Source organism: Sebastes fasciatus, chromosome 14 (genome assembly GCF_043250625.1).
Source record: "Sebastes fasciatus isolate fSebFas1 chromosome 14, fSebFas1.pri, whole genome shotgun sequence".
Classification (NCBI taxonomy): domain Eukaryota; kingdom Metazoa; phylum Chordata; class Actinopteri; order Perciformes; family Sebastidae; genus Sebastes; species Sebastes fasciatus.
The window spans coordinates 16,137,242-16,153,718 of record NC_133808.1 but is presented as its reverse complement, the minus strand read 5'-3'; the positions used below and the strand labels follow the sequence as shown (position 1 = coordinate 16,153,718).

The 16,477-nt window shown below is 38.4% G+C and overlaps 2 protein-coding genes across 10 annotated transcripts in view; one reads left to right on the top strand and one right to left on the bottom strand.

The window, feature by feature from the left end:
• osbpl6 (oxysterol binding protein-like 6) overlaps positions 1-5,385 on the top strand; it is a 47,155-nt gene extending 41,770 nt beyond the window's left edge. For 7 of the 8 annotated variants that reach the window (XM_074659236.1, XM_074659238.1, XM_074659233.1 and 4 more), the window contains 7 exons: positions 670-733; positions 956-1,034; positions 1,125-1,269; positions 1,363-1,507; positions 1,652-1,778; positions 1,850-1,972; positions 2,439-5,385. In XM_074659236.1, the coding sequence (XP_074515337.1) occupies positions 670-733; positions 956-1,034; positions 1,125-1,269; positions 1,363-1,507; positions 1,652-1,778; positions 1,850-1,972; positions 2,439-2,550 (795 nt within the window). In that variant the 3' untranslated portion in view covers positions 2,551-5,385. The remainder of the gene's footprint in view (positions 1-669; positions 734-955; positions 1,035-1,124; positions 1,270-1,362; positions 1,508-1,651; positions 1,779-1,849; positions 1,973-2,438) is intronic. The other variant, XM_074659239.1, reaches the window with a different exon arrangement.
• Positions 5,386-6,935: 1,550 nt separating this feature from the next.
• Positions 6,936-15,285, bottom strand: prkra (protein kinase, interferon-inducible double stranded RNA dependent activator). Of its 2 annotated transcripts, none has more exons than XM_074659217.1 (8): positions 15,059-15,285; positions 11,976-12,151; positions 11,383-11,464; positions 10,149-10,227; positions 9,753-9,870; positions 9,563-9,657; positions 9,257-9,419; positions 6,936-8,027 (listed from the first exon to the last, which is right to left on the bottom strand). In XM_074659217.1, exons 1-8 carry the CDS (start codon positions 15,109-15,111, stop codon positions 7,870-7,872), a joined length of 924 nt encoding a protein of 307 aa, XP_074515318.1. In that variant the 5' UTR covers positions 15,112-15,285; the 3' UTR covers positions 6,936-7,869. The 2 variants fall into 2 exon arrangements, with proteins under 2 accessions (XP_074515318.1, XP_074515319.1); XM_074659218.1 differs by lacking the exon at positions 15,059-15,285 and adding an exon at positions 14,098-14,241.
• Positions 15,286-16,477: the final 1,192 nt, after the last annotated feature.

Below are 16,477 nucleotides of genomic sequence, written 5' to 3'. Positions count from 1 at the left end.
GGTGACATTTTTAACATACTATACTATGACTTTTTTCATAAAATTTCTCGACATATTACATATACTATGACTTTTTTTCATTAAATATTTCTACAAACTGCTATGAATTTTGGTGAAATTTTTCTACATGACTTTTTTCATGAAATTTTTCGACATGCTATACTATGACTTTTTTTCATAAAAATTCTCGACATACTATGCTATCACTTTTTTTCATGAAATGTTTGACATACTGTGCTATGACTTTTTTTCATTAAATATTTCGAAATGCTATAGTATGACTTTTTTCATAAAATTTCTCGACATATTACATATACTATGACTTTTTTTCATTAAATATTTCTACAAACTGTGCTATGAATTTTGGTGAAATTTTTCTACATGACTTTTTTTCATTAAATATTTCGAAATGCTATACTATGACTTTTTTTATGATTTTTTTTCAACATACTATACTATTCATATACTTATTTATTCATACTTACAAAGGTCACTGTGACCCCACAATATACATTTTTGACAATAACTCAGGAATTCATATGCTAATTATGACAATTTCACAAGGATAAAATGACATTTTGGACAGACATGGATGTAAACTGCAACTTGTCTAGTCTGCGGAGGTATAAAACCACGAGGCAGTAATAATAGTTTGATCTTGTCTTACAGGTGAGCCACCACCCTCCCATCTCTGCCTGCCGCTGTGAGTCAAAGAATTTCACCTTCTGGCAAGGTAGGTTACACACCTATTAATTAGTGATGAGTTTTCCTCTTGGGGACTCTGGCTTAGCAGATGAGCCTTACAGTCTCATTTAGACTCTTTAATATCCCGCTGAATTTTTACTGATTAAACTTAGCTTTTTATTTCTAACATTTTGAGAAGAACTGCAAAGATTTGAGTTGTCAGTACATTGTAAATTTAATTTCTGATGTTCTTTACCGACTTGTTTTTCAGATGTGAGATGGAAAAACAAGTTCTGGGGGAAATCAATGGAGATTTTACCGATTGGGACCGTGAATCTCATGCTTCCCAGGTAACTTTGATCCAGCTGCTTTGCGTAGCGATTAAGCTCAAATCCATTGATTTCATCTCTACAATCAATGCTGTTATTGTGTATTTCTAGGTTTGGCGATCACTATGAATGGAACAAAGTCACCACCTGCGTGCACAACATCCTCAGCGGACGACGGTGGATCGAACACTACGGGGAGATCACCATAAGAAACACAAAGAGTAGCGTTTGCCTCTGCAAACTTACATTCGTCAAGGTAAAACACCTTCACCAACCAGTGATACGTGTTAAGATGTGATTTAAATGCACTGCGTTGTGGTAAAGGGAAGCTACGGTGTTTGTTTTTCAGGGTAACTACTGGAGTTCTAATGTGAATGAGGTTCAAGGATTTGTGATGGATCAAGAAGGGAAAGTGATCCACAGGCTTTTTGGAAAATGGCATGAGGGCCTTTACTGTGGTGTCCCACCTTCTGCCAAATGCATCTGGAGGCCAGGTAGGCACTAGTTCACTGGACTTCACATGAGCCCTCTAACTGGTTACTGGTCACCCTGTCACATTTCTGTGGATGGGGTGGGCAGGAAAGTTAACGCTGATGATTGTTAAGATTTCGGTTTACGTTGTTTCTTCTCCTTGTCAGGCTCCATGCCCACAGACTATGAGCTGTACTACGGCTTCACCAGGTTCGCCATTGAACTGAACGAGCTTTGCCCCGAGTTGAAAGACGCTCTGCCCCGCACAGATGCCCGATTCAGGCCCGATCAAAGGTACAGCCTCACATCCACCAAGTGCGACATCAAATTTATCGTTACTGAAAAGTGATGTTTGGGTCACACAGGCATCTGGAGGAGGGGAACTTGGAGATGGCATCCTTAGACAAGCAGCGTATTGAGGACCTGCAGAGAGTCAGAAGGAAGTGGAACGAGGAGAACAACATCAAACTAGAGCCACGCTTCTTCAAGTAAACACAGAGACCAGTAACCAGATGCATAAAACTCAAAAACACAAATGCTTTTTATCCAATTTATGAAGCCGTGCGTACACATGGTTCTAGTTTATAAGTAAGGGATAATGTACAGCAGGCCGGTCAAAGCGGGGGGTTCGCTGAGGGGTCTTGCATCGTCCCTTTCACAACAATGACTCACTCGCTTTACGTTATCCTGATTTTTACACGGCTACTTACTTAAGAAATCAATAATTTGACACAAAAATGGTCCTCCAGAGTCCGACATCAGAACTTCGTCCATAGCAACAACCTCTTATACATAGCAGCGGTCTTCTATAAGGAAATAAGAGACTGTAGAACGCCATAATTGACCAATCAGAAATGAGTATTCAACAAAACCGTGTAATAAATCTAGATAATATGTATTTTTTTCCCTCATTACCTTCAGTTACAGCTGTCACTTCTCCATCTTTTCTTCCAGGAAAGTGGTTGATGCCAATCACAGGGAGAGGTGGGTCTCCAACAACTCGTACTGGGAGCTCCGCAAAAATCCCGGCTTCATCAATATGGAATCTACAGTGAACCTGTGGTAGCACACGGATTGCCATGTCCATCATTTTCGTCATCGCAGACAAGACGGCCGTTACCTATGCACAATAAAGGTGTCAAGAGAAACATGTTAACAATGAAACATCCATGTGCAGTAATACGAGCTACTGCAGAGCTGAGGGATGAGGCCTGATGCCCAGCGACCCTTTCGAGGTTCTGTGGCACTGCCACATGGTCATCCATCCATGGAAACATCCTGTAGGATCACCTTCATTGTGCTTGTGGAAGCTGGGTTGTCAGGGCAACAATCGTACCACTCCTATGTAGATCTCTCCTTAGCTCCTTTGACTTTTGAGTATGTCCTTGCCTTAAAAAGACACCCATACAAGTCACACAATTTAGCGCTTTGTCGTTGAAGCCATTTGATTTCTGACAGCAGTTTGGGTTAGACTAGTCTCTGAAATAGACCTTTTGATTACCTTACGATACCTATGTGCATGTTTAGAGAGCAGATTTCACTGGCATAACGCCGCATTTACTATATCATCAATTATTGTAGAAAAAAAGGTATTTTTATAAAATATCTTGGACTCGGAATTTAGTGAAATAGTATTATGTGAATTGGCAGATTTTTATTTATTTTTGCCTTTTAATACTGTTGAATCTGTGCGATAGCAGTACTCTCTCTCGGGAAACATACTCATTTAAAATTAATCTCGACTGCAGCAGAGGAAGTGTGGCGACCATAGATGGAATTTTTAATGATGATTTTCAAACAGCGGCTCTCAAAGCTGATTGTTGAAGGAGAAGTAGGTGTCAAAATGTAAATCCTATTCCGGTATTTGAGATGCAGGAGATGCTGACAACCTTTACAGATGTTTTTTCTTTTTTTAAAACGGTCAACACAGATCCGTCATGGAGTCCAGTTTCTCCTCACAGTGGGGATTCTGTGTAAATAGAGGGTCAATCTCACCGACCCTGCCCGGCCCCACTGTCTAATTTTAACCAGAGTTACATGAAACCAACTCCTCTGAATCACATGGTTACATAAATACACACATAACTCCCTCCATATAGAGTAGCCACACCATATATAATGCACTCTCTCCAACATCACTTATCTGAATCAAAGGTCTATGAAAAGATGGTGTAGTAGGTTGTACAGATTGTAAAAGCCCTCAGAGACATTTGTGATTCGGGGCTTTATAAATAGACTTGAGGAAAACAGTCACATATTTCCAGTACGAGGCTAAACACTCATCCAGCTACACTAGTTGTGTAATTATTTTTTAATTATCAAAAAGTATTTATTTTCTGTCAAAAATGTAATTTAAATTGACATCCTTGTTCTGACTAACAACCAAAAGCGTGACATGATATGAAACAAAGAAAAGAAAATAATCAGCAGTTTGGTATTTTTCTTGATCGATTACCTACATTATTAATCAATCATCAAAACAGGAATGCATTTTCCTTTTAGTTAATATAGTAATAGTAGTTAATGTGTCAGCACTACCATGACTCATTCAGCCAAAAGAATACAGTTAGTCCAATATGAAGCACCAGAGCCACCTACAGGTCGTCCCATGAAAATGCAGTTTACTGTAGGTCAATAATATAAATATGTTAAAGCCAAACAAGTTTGTAAAGTAACAATTATACTGTACAAAAATCTAAATGTGAGTGATTCCCCAGAGACTTTACTGCTATGATCTGGCAATTTGTGTATTTAATGCAAAGCAGATTAGCTTTAATGTTTTAACTAGTGTCCCCCCTTTTTGTGTTACAGAGTAAGAAAATATAATTGAAATCAACCTCCAACTCACACACACAAGTAGTGACACATTATCCACACAATGTGTACGAGCATATTTAAGTTGATTCCCCTCGAGGACACCGAAGGAAGAAAAAGAGAATATAAATATGTAGAATGAAAACTATGTGAAGCAAATCCATCTTGTGTGCACTGTCCCTATGGTACTGTAGATTACAAAACCAAAAAGGTAGTACTGCTTTGCATCCATATCCTTTTTTTTTGTACTTAATGTGCTTTTAATTTGATCCCCGATCACAAACTAAATGCTAAAACTCGTCAGCGTCAGTTTCACTTGCTGTGCCTTAATGCATTTATTAATGCCTCACAAACACACTACTGATAAGAATCTCCATGCCAAGAAGGTATGCCATTAACAAACTCCGCACATTACCCAGACTCCGCCTGCCTACAGAGGATAAGTTATACTGTTAGCATTGATTGTTTAGCTGAGGACAGAATGTCTTTAAAAAAAAAGGGAGATGTCTTTGACATTAGATGAGGAAAAAAAACTGTAAAATGCTTGCAGATGTTCTGCACTGCTCCGCTACTCCGACATGTAACCAGTACGTTTTTGGTGATCACTGTAAATACAGCACATTTTAGAAGATGGGTCACTACTGCAAAAGCTGATTCTTTTTCCCTCCTACATCAGTGATATTTTTTAATCTGAATCACAGCAGTGTGTTTGGAGGTAGGAGCAAAGCTTTGCGTAGAGTTTGGTATCATAGAGTCAGACTGTAGTGAAAAAAATAATCATGAAAACCTCTTCATGCTTTCTTCATCCACTGTTGCACCTGCATGTCTAGACAACTTAGCCTGCCAATGAATGTTGCAGATGCCTTACAAAAAAAAAAAAAAAAAAAGTTATGTTTTCTCAATTGGACTCATGTTTTTTGTTTTGGACTGACATGTATTACGAAGCCCTGTGTCAGCTCTGTTTCTTTCAGATCTATTTCCTGATGGGTACCTTCTAAAGTGCAATTTTAACAAAGTACATATCTTTCCATGAACACTGTACACTGCTGCTACATAGTGCTTGTTCTAATAAAACTGGAAAACTCAACAGATGAGTGTGTGGTTTATATATGTAAAAGACCAGGCGATTAAAGTCAATTAACCAAAAAAAAAATCTGTTATTGCTGCCAGCATCATTAGGGTTAGTCAGTTGGATATTGTCAGGCATGATTTTCCAGCAGTTTGTCACGGATAGCATAAAAGGGGCAGCTACGTAGCTGTTATCAATGATTATTACACCGTTGAATACTCGATTCTGATTGGTCAATCATGGCATTCTACGGTCTGTTATTTCTTTATAGCAGACTGTTGCTATGTATAACAGACTGTTGCTATGGGCGCAGTTCTGATCTTGGACATTGTTCTGAAATAAACCCAGACAGGGTGATGCAAGACCCTTACATGTAACGCCACTTATTTTTGATTGATATTAAGTACGCCACGAATGAAATATCATAATAAATGTGGGCTAAATCGGTTAAAGTTTCTATTGAAAATCAGGCAAGTTCAATTAGAAGCAAGGTTATAGTTTTAATAATAGTTTTGAATTTTCAATTAGTTTTTATTTTAGATTTGACTTTTCAATTTCATTTTAGTTTAGTTTTAGTTTTTGGAGCGTGTTTGCTAGTTTTAGTTTAGTTTTTCAGAAAGGTATAATTTTAGTTTTTTTATATTTAGTTTCAGTTTGTTTTTGATAGGGCCAGGTATAATGTCTCAGAAGTAGCTACATATGCATACAGAATACATGGTTGGAGAACTGTCGGAATGGCCATAATGTGGAATATGTAATCTTTGCATTACTTTAGTGTCCGATGCGAAGCAATTGCAGCATAGCGCCATCTTCAAGTCACGAGAGTTGAGGAAAATTCATGCCATCTCTTTTTTCGGCAGTGATACATTATAGTTAAAAAACTAAAACTGAAATTAATTTGCGTTCATTTTTATTAGTTTTTTTTAAACAGGCAATATTGTTTCAGTTTAAAAGATTTTTTTTTTATTTAGTTTGTTTTTTCACTGCTTATTTTCTTTTTAGTTTACTATAAAAACCTGCTTAGAAGTTGACTTATTTTCTCTGTTTAAAAAAAAAAAGATTTCAGCAACAGTCATCTGTATTATTTTATCTGATTCTGAAAAATTGATTATGCTTAGTATAAATGCATCTTGTAGACCACAAATGCAGGCCTCTAGTGAATTTATACAAAATTAATTCATTTAAATTGCTATCACAATACTATTTAAAATGTCTAATTGACATTTTCCTCAAATTGATCAGCCTTAAAAAACCTTTCCGAAATCTCCAAACCGACTGTCAGCCAGTGAAAAACAATAGCATCCGTTTGTACGATCGACCTTCTTGTCTCATTTATTAAACCCCACAAATCAAGAGTGAATGATTGCCTCAGTGCACAGGCCCTGGTGTAATTGCCTTTGTACCAATACAGCGAGACGTGCAGCCTCATAAATTGATGGCCGTCAAGTGGTCAACTCCCACGAGAGACGTTTCATTCAATACAACGCTGCACACGGCTCCTGAAGGCCCCGCCGCAATCTGTTCTCTCCATACCGTCTATTTGTACGACTGTTAACAGAAACGGACACTTGTTAACATTTAGTGTTTGGGTTTATTTTCAGGATTCATACACGTTGTTGTTGTTGCTGCTCTCCACCATGGATCCATTCATACAGCAGAGAACAGCAGTCAGTAAACGTATTAAATATATCACACGATACTATGAGGCACACTGCAAAAAAAATGGCAACAAACCAGCATGATGGGAATATGAATTAACCAGATACAGACGGCAGGGGTTGTACTGTAGATTGCTTACGGACAGATGGAAGATTGCAAGTAGGAAAAAAAACTAAATTGGACCTATCTGTGGATCAAAATGCAGACCATCCTTTCAAATATAACACAAGTCAAAATAATCTCTCTTTTACAATTCACTTTCGTTATAGAGTTTAACAGAAAGGCTGAAGCAAATCAAAAGTTTAAGATCATCTATTGGCTCAATACAGCTCAATATATTGCTACAGGGGGGGAAACTGGAATAAAAAGAATAAATTAGGACAACTGGAACCTAAAAACATCTGCATCCTGACTAAAAAAGGAGGCAAATATTCCCACTAAAACACAAAAAAGTGGATAAATACAGTTTAAACTAAACATGTAAAAAGGTAATGTGGAAGTGCTTCATATTATTCACTGTTCCTATCTCATTTACACATGTACATTTAAATACAGTACATCTCAAGTAAAACATGATGGTAATCTAACAACCTGAAGACAACATTTCATTTATAGTTGATTGTTAATATTGAGTCACCTCACAAATACTGCTCTATAGTTGCCTGATTCAAGTCAATGTACGTTGAGTTATTGTTGCATCTGCTTTGTGATAATTATAAAAATATACCTTGACCTCATATCGTCCACTGGCGGGAAGACTAGTGGGAGGAACGACCGACAGCCTCATCATGACTGCACATCAGCTGATATAATGTGACAAGACAGGTGAGGCAGATGCTGGTTTTACTTGGTGGAGGCCATGATCTTGATGTACTGGAGGGCGCTGTGTGCTGCGTCGTTGTGAGCGTTGCTACAGGAAATGCCGGTGCCGTGGCACACGGTGACCGGGGAAGTGGACAGCTCCGCCAGGCACTGGTACTGGCCGTTCACCGTCAGCTCATCTGCAAAATACAGCAGCACACTTTACAACATGCCACGGACGACAAAATGTACAATACAGTGTTCTCTTTGGGTGCTTTCCATTCAGCTAATTATGATTCTTCCCGTCCTCCAGACCAGAAATCGATCGAGGTCTGCAATCATTGAGGATGTTTCAAACCACATTTTAGATACTATTTATCAGAATCTGATTCAATTGCCAAGTACATGTGCACATACAGGGAATTTGACTCTTGTTTACGTACACAGAAATATAATTAACGGCTAGGGAAATGGACAACAAAGCTATATATATATATAGCTTTGTTGTCCATTTCCCTAGCCGTGATATATATCTATATATCTATATAGATATATATATATCTATATAGATATATATAGATATATATATATATAAAAAGCACCAATGACCAACAATAAAGTAAGAAATAAAAAAACATCTATATACAGGTCAAGTGTTCTGTAAGTTGTAATGGTCAGCATTTTTTCTGCAATACCCATTTAATGTATTTATAGTCCGTAATTATCTCTTGTATAGTAGTTTTCATTGTTAGTGGCATGTAATCCAACAACACTGTAATTTTATCTCATTGATATCATCCACAGTGTTCACTGTTCACTCACCCACAGCCCTATCAGAGCTGTAATAAGTTACTGATAATGCAAACTCAACATTTCCTACAGCCGCTGCGTCACATTACGCTTTAATTTGTGCACTGTGAAACCGAACCAGACTTAATAGAAAACAAACCAAAAGTATCAAATTCACTATGATTCAGACGAGCCAAACGGAATATAGCTTGTGAAAGCGCCCTAAAACAATCATGTTTGTTTCTTCTTGCTCTGTTCCAAGTGCATCTTGGGTCATTCGGGAAAAAAAGAGAAAGACTGTCCGAACATTTGTTCTCCACAGCTGTGGTTAAAATGAGTCCTACAATATCAGCCTGAGCCTGAAAAGGACAGTACCTGCAGCTTTTTAAAAACAAAATTATAGATATCACTTAGAGTATTTATAGCTGGTTTTATTAATCCCTCACATCCCTTTTGTTATTTCAGTAATAGATTAATTTTAACTGGCTACTATTGTTTTTTTCTATCATCTATAATCAGTATTGGAGCCACAGTCATATGGCATCAGGGGTTTTCCTTTTAAGCTGACCCAATCGAGAGAAGGAAAGCACCCTGTATCTTAGCAACCCAAGCAACACTAGTGCAGTGTGTGTTTTCTTACCAATATCGAAGTATGTGACCTCAAAGCCCTGCTCCTTGGACAGCTCCAACATCATCTGAATATAATCTGTGTTGGGAATGCTCAGCGGGTTTCTTCTCAGTAAAGATATAGTTTCCGCTGATGAGTTCCTCAAGTTCTCAAATCGGACGCTTGGTTTAGGAGTCTGAAAAATTTTAAATAAAAAAAAGTAAGTAACACAAAAAACATGACACAATTTAAAGACTTTTAACTGTAAGAAGATGAACTAAGAAATGTTGCAACTGCGTCCAGTGGTCACTTCACGAAGGTGAGAAATATTTGGCGTACCCATGTGATTTCAGAACAGCCCGATAGACTTTGAAGCTTTGACACCATTTTCTCTGCAGCTGCCTTTTTCGCTGCCTTTTTTGAATTTCCTAAAGCTGTCGAAACGCGAGACAAGAGATTAAGAAACAGGATGAACAACAACACAAAGCTGTTTAAAAGATTCTACACGAACGTCTCAAAAACACTCTACCTTTCTCTGACAGGGACTCCATTCGACAAGTAACAGTGAATTCTCTCTTGTGCGGCGGACCAGCCTCCATTAAAACTGTGTACTCGGGAAGACGCCATCCTCTCTGCAATGCTAACTCCTGTAATGAAAAATAAGAGAAAGTAACGAGGACAAGGACAAACAGAGTTAGTACTTTATTTCAGAATACTTATTGTCCATATGATAAAAGGATATATTTCTATTCCTACATGCCACTCTCAATTACAGTTTAGTAAACGCACCCAATTTTTAATATCTGGAAGAAAATAAATATATCAAGCTTGCCTTACTTGTGTTTTTTACTTCAATTGGAAAATCTTCAAACACTCGTAAACAATTAAACAGACAAGACACGTGCAACACACGTGATTTACACACCTGCAGTATCCCCACTGAGTTGGGATGGTTGTTTGTTTCTGCTACAACACCGTTGCTCTCAGACTTCACAGGAACAATCCTGTTGGGAATTACATCAAAGTAAACACTCAACACTCACTACCAGCTGTCAGATAAACAGTCTCATGTATGTACTGCAAGAACGCATTGCTAAAAAGGGTATAGAGAATGGGATCGTGACGCGAGCGGCAGTGAGCAACGCAAGGCATTGTTGTATTTTAGGACACGGATTGGAGGCTACAGTGACGTTGTTGCCCACTCTCTATTAAAGGCCCTGACACACCAAGCGAACGGTCGGCCGTCGGAAAGTTTTGGGCCGTCGGGGAGTGTCTGTTGGCCTATTTTCTTCGGTGTGTCTCGCACCGAGGGCTCTAGTCTGCAAGTGTCGGAGGCTTTTCAGCTGATTCAGCAGGTTGAATCGTTGGTGGAGCCCATGGGGGAGAGAAATCCCTCCGATTGGCTGTTCAGCTTAAACAAATCAGCGCACGAGAAGAGAAATGGACATGAGGAAAGCAAGCCAACGAGTAAAGTCAAGAGGGCACACACAGAAGGCTCTTCTCATCTGATCATTCCAATATACGGATATTTTCACAACGACATAGCCATCTGGAATGAAGCTATGTGGCGAGTGAGAGTGGTGTGAAAATGGTCGGCAGACGCCGCTTTGTTTCATGTACGTATCATAACAGCTGTATATCCGCAGTACTCTGTCTTCCTGTTTCCTTTTTTGAATGACGAATACAGACTACCGCCACCTGCTGGTGTGGAGAGTTAATTCATCTCACACACATCAGTGCTAACTGGCCGTCGGCTGTCGTCTTTGCGGTGTGTTCGAGTGCAAATTTTTGGCCAAGACACAGGCGATGTGAGGCGACGCAACTAGTGTCCTTCATCGCCGTTAGTTCTTTGATGTCGATTTGGTGTGTCTGGGCCTCAAGAGACAAGGTTTTGGCAAACTCGACTTAGGGCTGCAACTGATGGTTATTTTCATTATCGACTAATCTGCCGATTATTTCCTCAATTAATTATCTCAGAAAGTTTTGAAATATACCATTATAATTGACCAAAGGCCAAGCTGATATAAAATTTAAAAAAACAGTTCACTATCATATAATACAAATATTCACATTTGAACAAAATGCAATTTAAAAAAAATGAAATTAAAATAACTGTTGCCAATCAATTTTATTTCAATAATGATTCCAGCTCTACTCACACTATTCCAGCGTCTATCTGCAGAATATTCAGGGCAGACTCTGCAGCCTGGTGTTTAGCAGCCTTTTTACTAGGACCTTGACCTGAAACAAAATACAATCACGCACGCACACACACACACACACAACACTACAGATTATGTAATACATGACAAATAATATTTTACAGTCAGATAAAAAACCCCACTATAACCTCAAGTCACTTAGCCACTCATAATGGCTAAAATAAATAAAAAAATATGGTGTCTTGTATTCCAGAAAATAAAATTCAACCTTGGAGGCTACTGGAAAGGACATATAGAACAACACTGAGACAAATGTGTCCCTTTTCAAGAGCATACTGTTGTTTGAAGATGTCAATTGTGAAGACTCATCACCGAAGTGAGATACCTTAGTTTAAAAAACAAGGCATATAGAGGATATATTTAAGAGTATAATGCAGCAACACACACAACTGATGACAAAGCAGAAGTGACAAATAATACGTTGCAGGCTGGAGTGCTCTTTCTGAATTATCAGCATATCATTTTCACCTCGAATAAAAAGGCTTCATCCAGTGACGGGCAGTTCTCAGCGCAGCAGGACTGTAACTGACCTGTGCAGTTAACTTCTCCGATTTTCACGCTGAAGACGAAGCTGGGCTGGTGAGCCTCTCCTTCAGCCTTTTCCATCACATACACAGGGAGGTTGCCACTTTTGGTGCCATATTCATGCAGGACTTGTATAGGTGTCTTTCCGGGGTTGGTCCTCTGCGATTCTTGTGAATTCAAGCTGTATTGAACAAACATCCACAAACAGTTAACCAAGGCCATATTAACTGGATGGTTGCCATTAGATGGCTGCAGTATACATCTGAGCTGCAAATCAGACCGTAAACAATGAATACAAACGGCAAAACCAATTTACAGTATTGAGATGCCAGATAATTTTTTTTTTTAAATATAGATCTTTCCAAAGATATTGATGTCTTCATTAAGTAGCTTCTTATTAAGACTAAAACTACTGCATAACGTGATACTGCAACAGCCTCTGAGTTTGAGTCACTGATCACATTACATCTAATGAAACTATCAGTGACCAGAAAAGATAGAGACCTCTTGTACAATGTAATTAGGTCTGTCCTCAACCAAAGAAATCTTAGTCGACTAACACTCATACGATTTTGTCAGCTAATCGATTAGCTGATTTCATCAACAGATCTGTAAAACTGAGTTTCTCAAAGAATCACACAAAAGCACCACTTTAAATCTTGTGTTTACTAAAGATGTGCTCATAAGTTGTTTTTTAAATAAGTCATTCAGCATGAAAAAAGCATAAAAAACGACTAATCGACTAAAGAAATCTTAGTCGTTTAAAACCAAAATAAACCCAGTAATGAATTTTGTAAATGCTAGCTTGTAAAAGGAGGTAGACATAACATTTACAAACATCTTTAAATATAATACAGTCCATTACAACCTGATAAAAAAATTAATTAAATGATGATTCACAGAGGTAATAAATATTGCAGGACTGTTGTACTGAATTGCACTACTGTACAGAGCTTTCTATTTTACTGCTCACCATATCACACGTCTACGCTGCACATCTTCTATTATGACTTACTGAAGTCCAGTCTGTCTAAATGTTCAGTTTTGTCACAGACTTGATAAACGTTTTGCGAGGGCTCAAAGCTGTCCTGCTGTGAAACTGACAAATACTCAAGGTCTTAACCTTTTCAAGTCCTCTCTGCACATATTTTGTATATCTGTAATACTGTAGACTTGTGAGAATTTTTCACAATGTAGTGCTCTAATGTTAAAAACAGGGATGTCATGGCAAATAAACAAAACATTGAAGGAGCTGGCAAAAACCAGTTTACATGTATATAAGCAGCAAGCACAGCGTCTGGTTCTTTAGTCTGTAAAGCATAATAATCATGTTAATTTCAAATTTAATCTGATTTGATCCGGTGTTTCTGATATAAAAGCTATTAATATAATCACGTGCATATGCAACCACCATTAGGGCTGGTTGGAAGATATGGCCAAAACATCTTATCACAGTATTTTTCTTAGTTTTTGACGATATAACAGTATTTGACAGGATTTTGTTTTCCAGTGCAAATTTCAATATGATTTGACACAGGTCATTGTGTTGTACAATTGTCATGGTGTTATTTAATTCAAAATGGTCTATTTTCTTTTAATACTACTGCAAAGATATTTTTTATTTACTTAAAAAAGTAAAATATTGTAGACGACGGGATAGTAAAAATCCATACCTTTACATGGATCTATGATGGTTTAGCTTCATATTCTTTATACCTCCCAGCCCTAATCCACCATTCAATTTCATTACACTACATATGAAATGTGAGCCTGACACTTTACTAACCACAGAAATGCTTCTGCACCAGGCCTCCTGCTCTTGCACATTTTGGCTGAACACTCACTAGCTGATGTTTAATTAATTGAGATCTGTTTGTGGTTGCTGTGTGGTGGACAATGGGACTAAAATTAGTTTTCTGCTATCTAGGAAAGTATTGCTGAAAGTAAAGCTTTTTTTTTTCAGAAAACCCCTGCTCACACTAACACGCAGTTTTTTAAATAAATAATCATTTTGAGAGGGAAATTAACAACAAACATATGTTATATGATATAATCAATCCAATCCAGACATCAAAACAAGTAAATATCAGAAAAAGAGAAAAGTAAAGAACTAATCATCCTGAAGACCTTTTAAGACACGGTGGTGGCATCAGCCTTTTTTTATGGATTGGTCTGCTGGGGCAGCAGCATCTCGGCTGCGGACAGGAAGAGACTAGACAGAGTGATCAGGAAGGCCAGCTCTGTCCTGGGATGCCCCCTCGACACAGTGGAGGTGGTGGGAGAGAGGAGGATGATGGCTAAGCCGTCATCCATGATGGAGAATGACTCCCACCCCATGCAGGACACCATCTCAGCACTGGAGAGCTCCTTCAGCGACAGGCTGCACCACCCAAAGTGTGTGAAGGAGCACTATCACAGGTCCTTCCTTCCTGCAGCTGTCAGACTCCACAACCAGCACTGCTCCCAGTAGACCACAACCAGCACTGCTCCCAGTAGACCACAACCAGCACTGCTCCCAGGAGACCACTTATACTTGCACACCAAAAACTAAAAATAACCTGATATTTTCAGGTGGAATCTCATTCATTCATTCATTCATTCATTCATTCATTCATTCATTCATTCTCACTGTGCAATATCATTTTCCACTTGTGCAATTTTCTTAATAGTCTGTTTATTGTCAATACTGTATATACTGCTCCTATTTTTATACTTCCTTTCTATTTAAATGGTTCATATTTTGTTACACTTTGTTTAGCTCTTTTGTTTACTGTGTTATCTGATGCATCTTGTTTTTTGCCCTATCCCCTTTGCTGCTGTACACTGCACATGTCCCCACTGCAGGACTAATAAAGGAATATCTTATCTTATGCTATAATGCTGAATAGTAATAACAGTAAACCCTGTTCAACAAGATGTTTTGAGTAATCAGTTAGCAGTTAGCTCCTGTAACCTACCTGAGAAACTGCACAGTGTTTATTTGATCATAGCATAGTTAACTAATGTTATGTATTATTACTTCAATGTGGTCAACATGTTGTGGTATATTGTATATAATGTGTGAAACAGGTGTATTAAGTGAACAAACCTCGTGTCTGCGCTGGTGTTCGCTGCTGCTGGTTGATATCCTTCTTGAGACATGTTTATAATGTTTATAATGTTTAGTTCTGCTGGCTGGTTAAAGGCGATATTAAGGGTGAATCTCAGACACCACTTTGGTATATTTTCTGGGCGTCTAGTTTTGTTATTATTAAAGAATATGAAGCCTGATTAAAGCTAACAAGTCTTCATTGCAACCTGGAAAATACCGAATTTAATATCCTATCAACATCCGGGTCACCAGCGAGTCAACATGACGTCAGAGGGGTGCAGATAAAAACACGTGTACCGCCTCTTGCTGGTGAGGAGGTCCAAGTGTCTGCCTCTTCTTCTTCTCTTCTTCTCTCGGTTTCTGGCGGATCGCAACCAACTTTAAGGTGCATACCGCCACCTACTGTACAAGAGTGTGTAACATCATGTCATTTGCTCTTTACTCCTACTCTTAAATTCTATCCACCAATCCTGTGTCTCTTAAGAACATTAATAATGCCTTCCTGGTGCCTTCAACCCCCTCACCCTCTGTTCCCAGTATCCCCATCAGATCCCAATCCCGTCCCTCCTCTCTGACTTGGTCCTGTAGTCTTTTTCTTTCAGCCTCATACTTTTTACATTGAATTAGGATATGCTCCACATTTTCTTTAACACCACAATCCCCACACTTGTCACTGTTCCTTTTCCCCATTAAAGCCAACGTGCCATTAAGACCTGTGTGATCCAGTCTGAGTCTTGTTATGATGATTTCTTCCCTTCTGTTCCTTTCTTTATACGTCTTTGTTATGACCGACTTTTGTATTTTTAAATATCTCCTTCCTTTCTGGTCCTCCTCCCATCTTTTCTGCCATATCTCAACTCCTTTCCTTTTAATCACAGCTTTTCCTTCTCCTTTCCCAAGTAAAACTGGTACTGTAATGTCTTTTTGCAGTGAACTAAGTGTCTGCCTCACAGTTACTAGAGGGCTTTATGTTACTAGATTAGAGCCATATAGGCGGTTGCATAGGGCGCCATCTTCTGGGGGGCGTTGGTTGCAAACAAAAAACATTTTTAAAGAAAATTTCAAATAATGCCAGAGAGTGCCCTTTCTCATTTTCTGCATCGAGGTGAGAAAGAATGAAAGAAATACACTTTTCACCCCTGTAACTCTCTTTCTCACACTTTTTCATCTGCCCAGCTGCACTTATTTGTTAATAGAAGAGTAAATTGTAGTGAAACTGACTAAACACTTATTAGCCAGCAATATCATTGACCAATTGTTATATTATTTATATTATAATAAATACAGTTATTTATGAAAAAAAAATCTTAATTTTTGTTTTAAAACCATTGTACGTCTGATGTGTGTTGGGGTTTACAGGGCTAGGGTTCTGGGGGGTTGAAACCTAACCCGAATTTTGCCTAGGGCACCAAAAGG

Excerpts from the sequence above, each read along its gene's own strand:
- prkra (XM_074659217.1), bottom strand. The coding sequence starts at position 15,111 with ATGTCTCAAGAAGGATATCAACCAGCAGCAGCGAACACCAGCGCAGAC. Across the intron at positions 11,465-11,975 it reads CGGAGAAGTTAACTGCACAG|GTCAAGGTCCTAGTAAAAAG; the intron begins GTCAGTTACAGT and ends ATTTTGTTTCAG. Across the intron at positions 9,420-9,562 it reads GCTGTTCTGAAATCACATGG|ACTCCTAAACCAAGCGTCCG; the intron begins GTACGCCAAATA and ends AAAATTTTTCAG.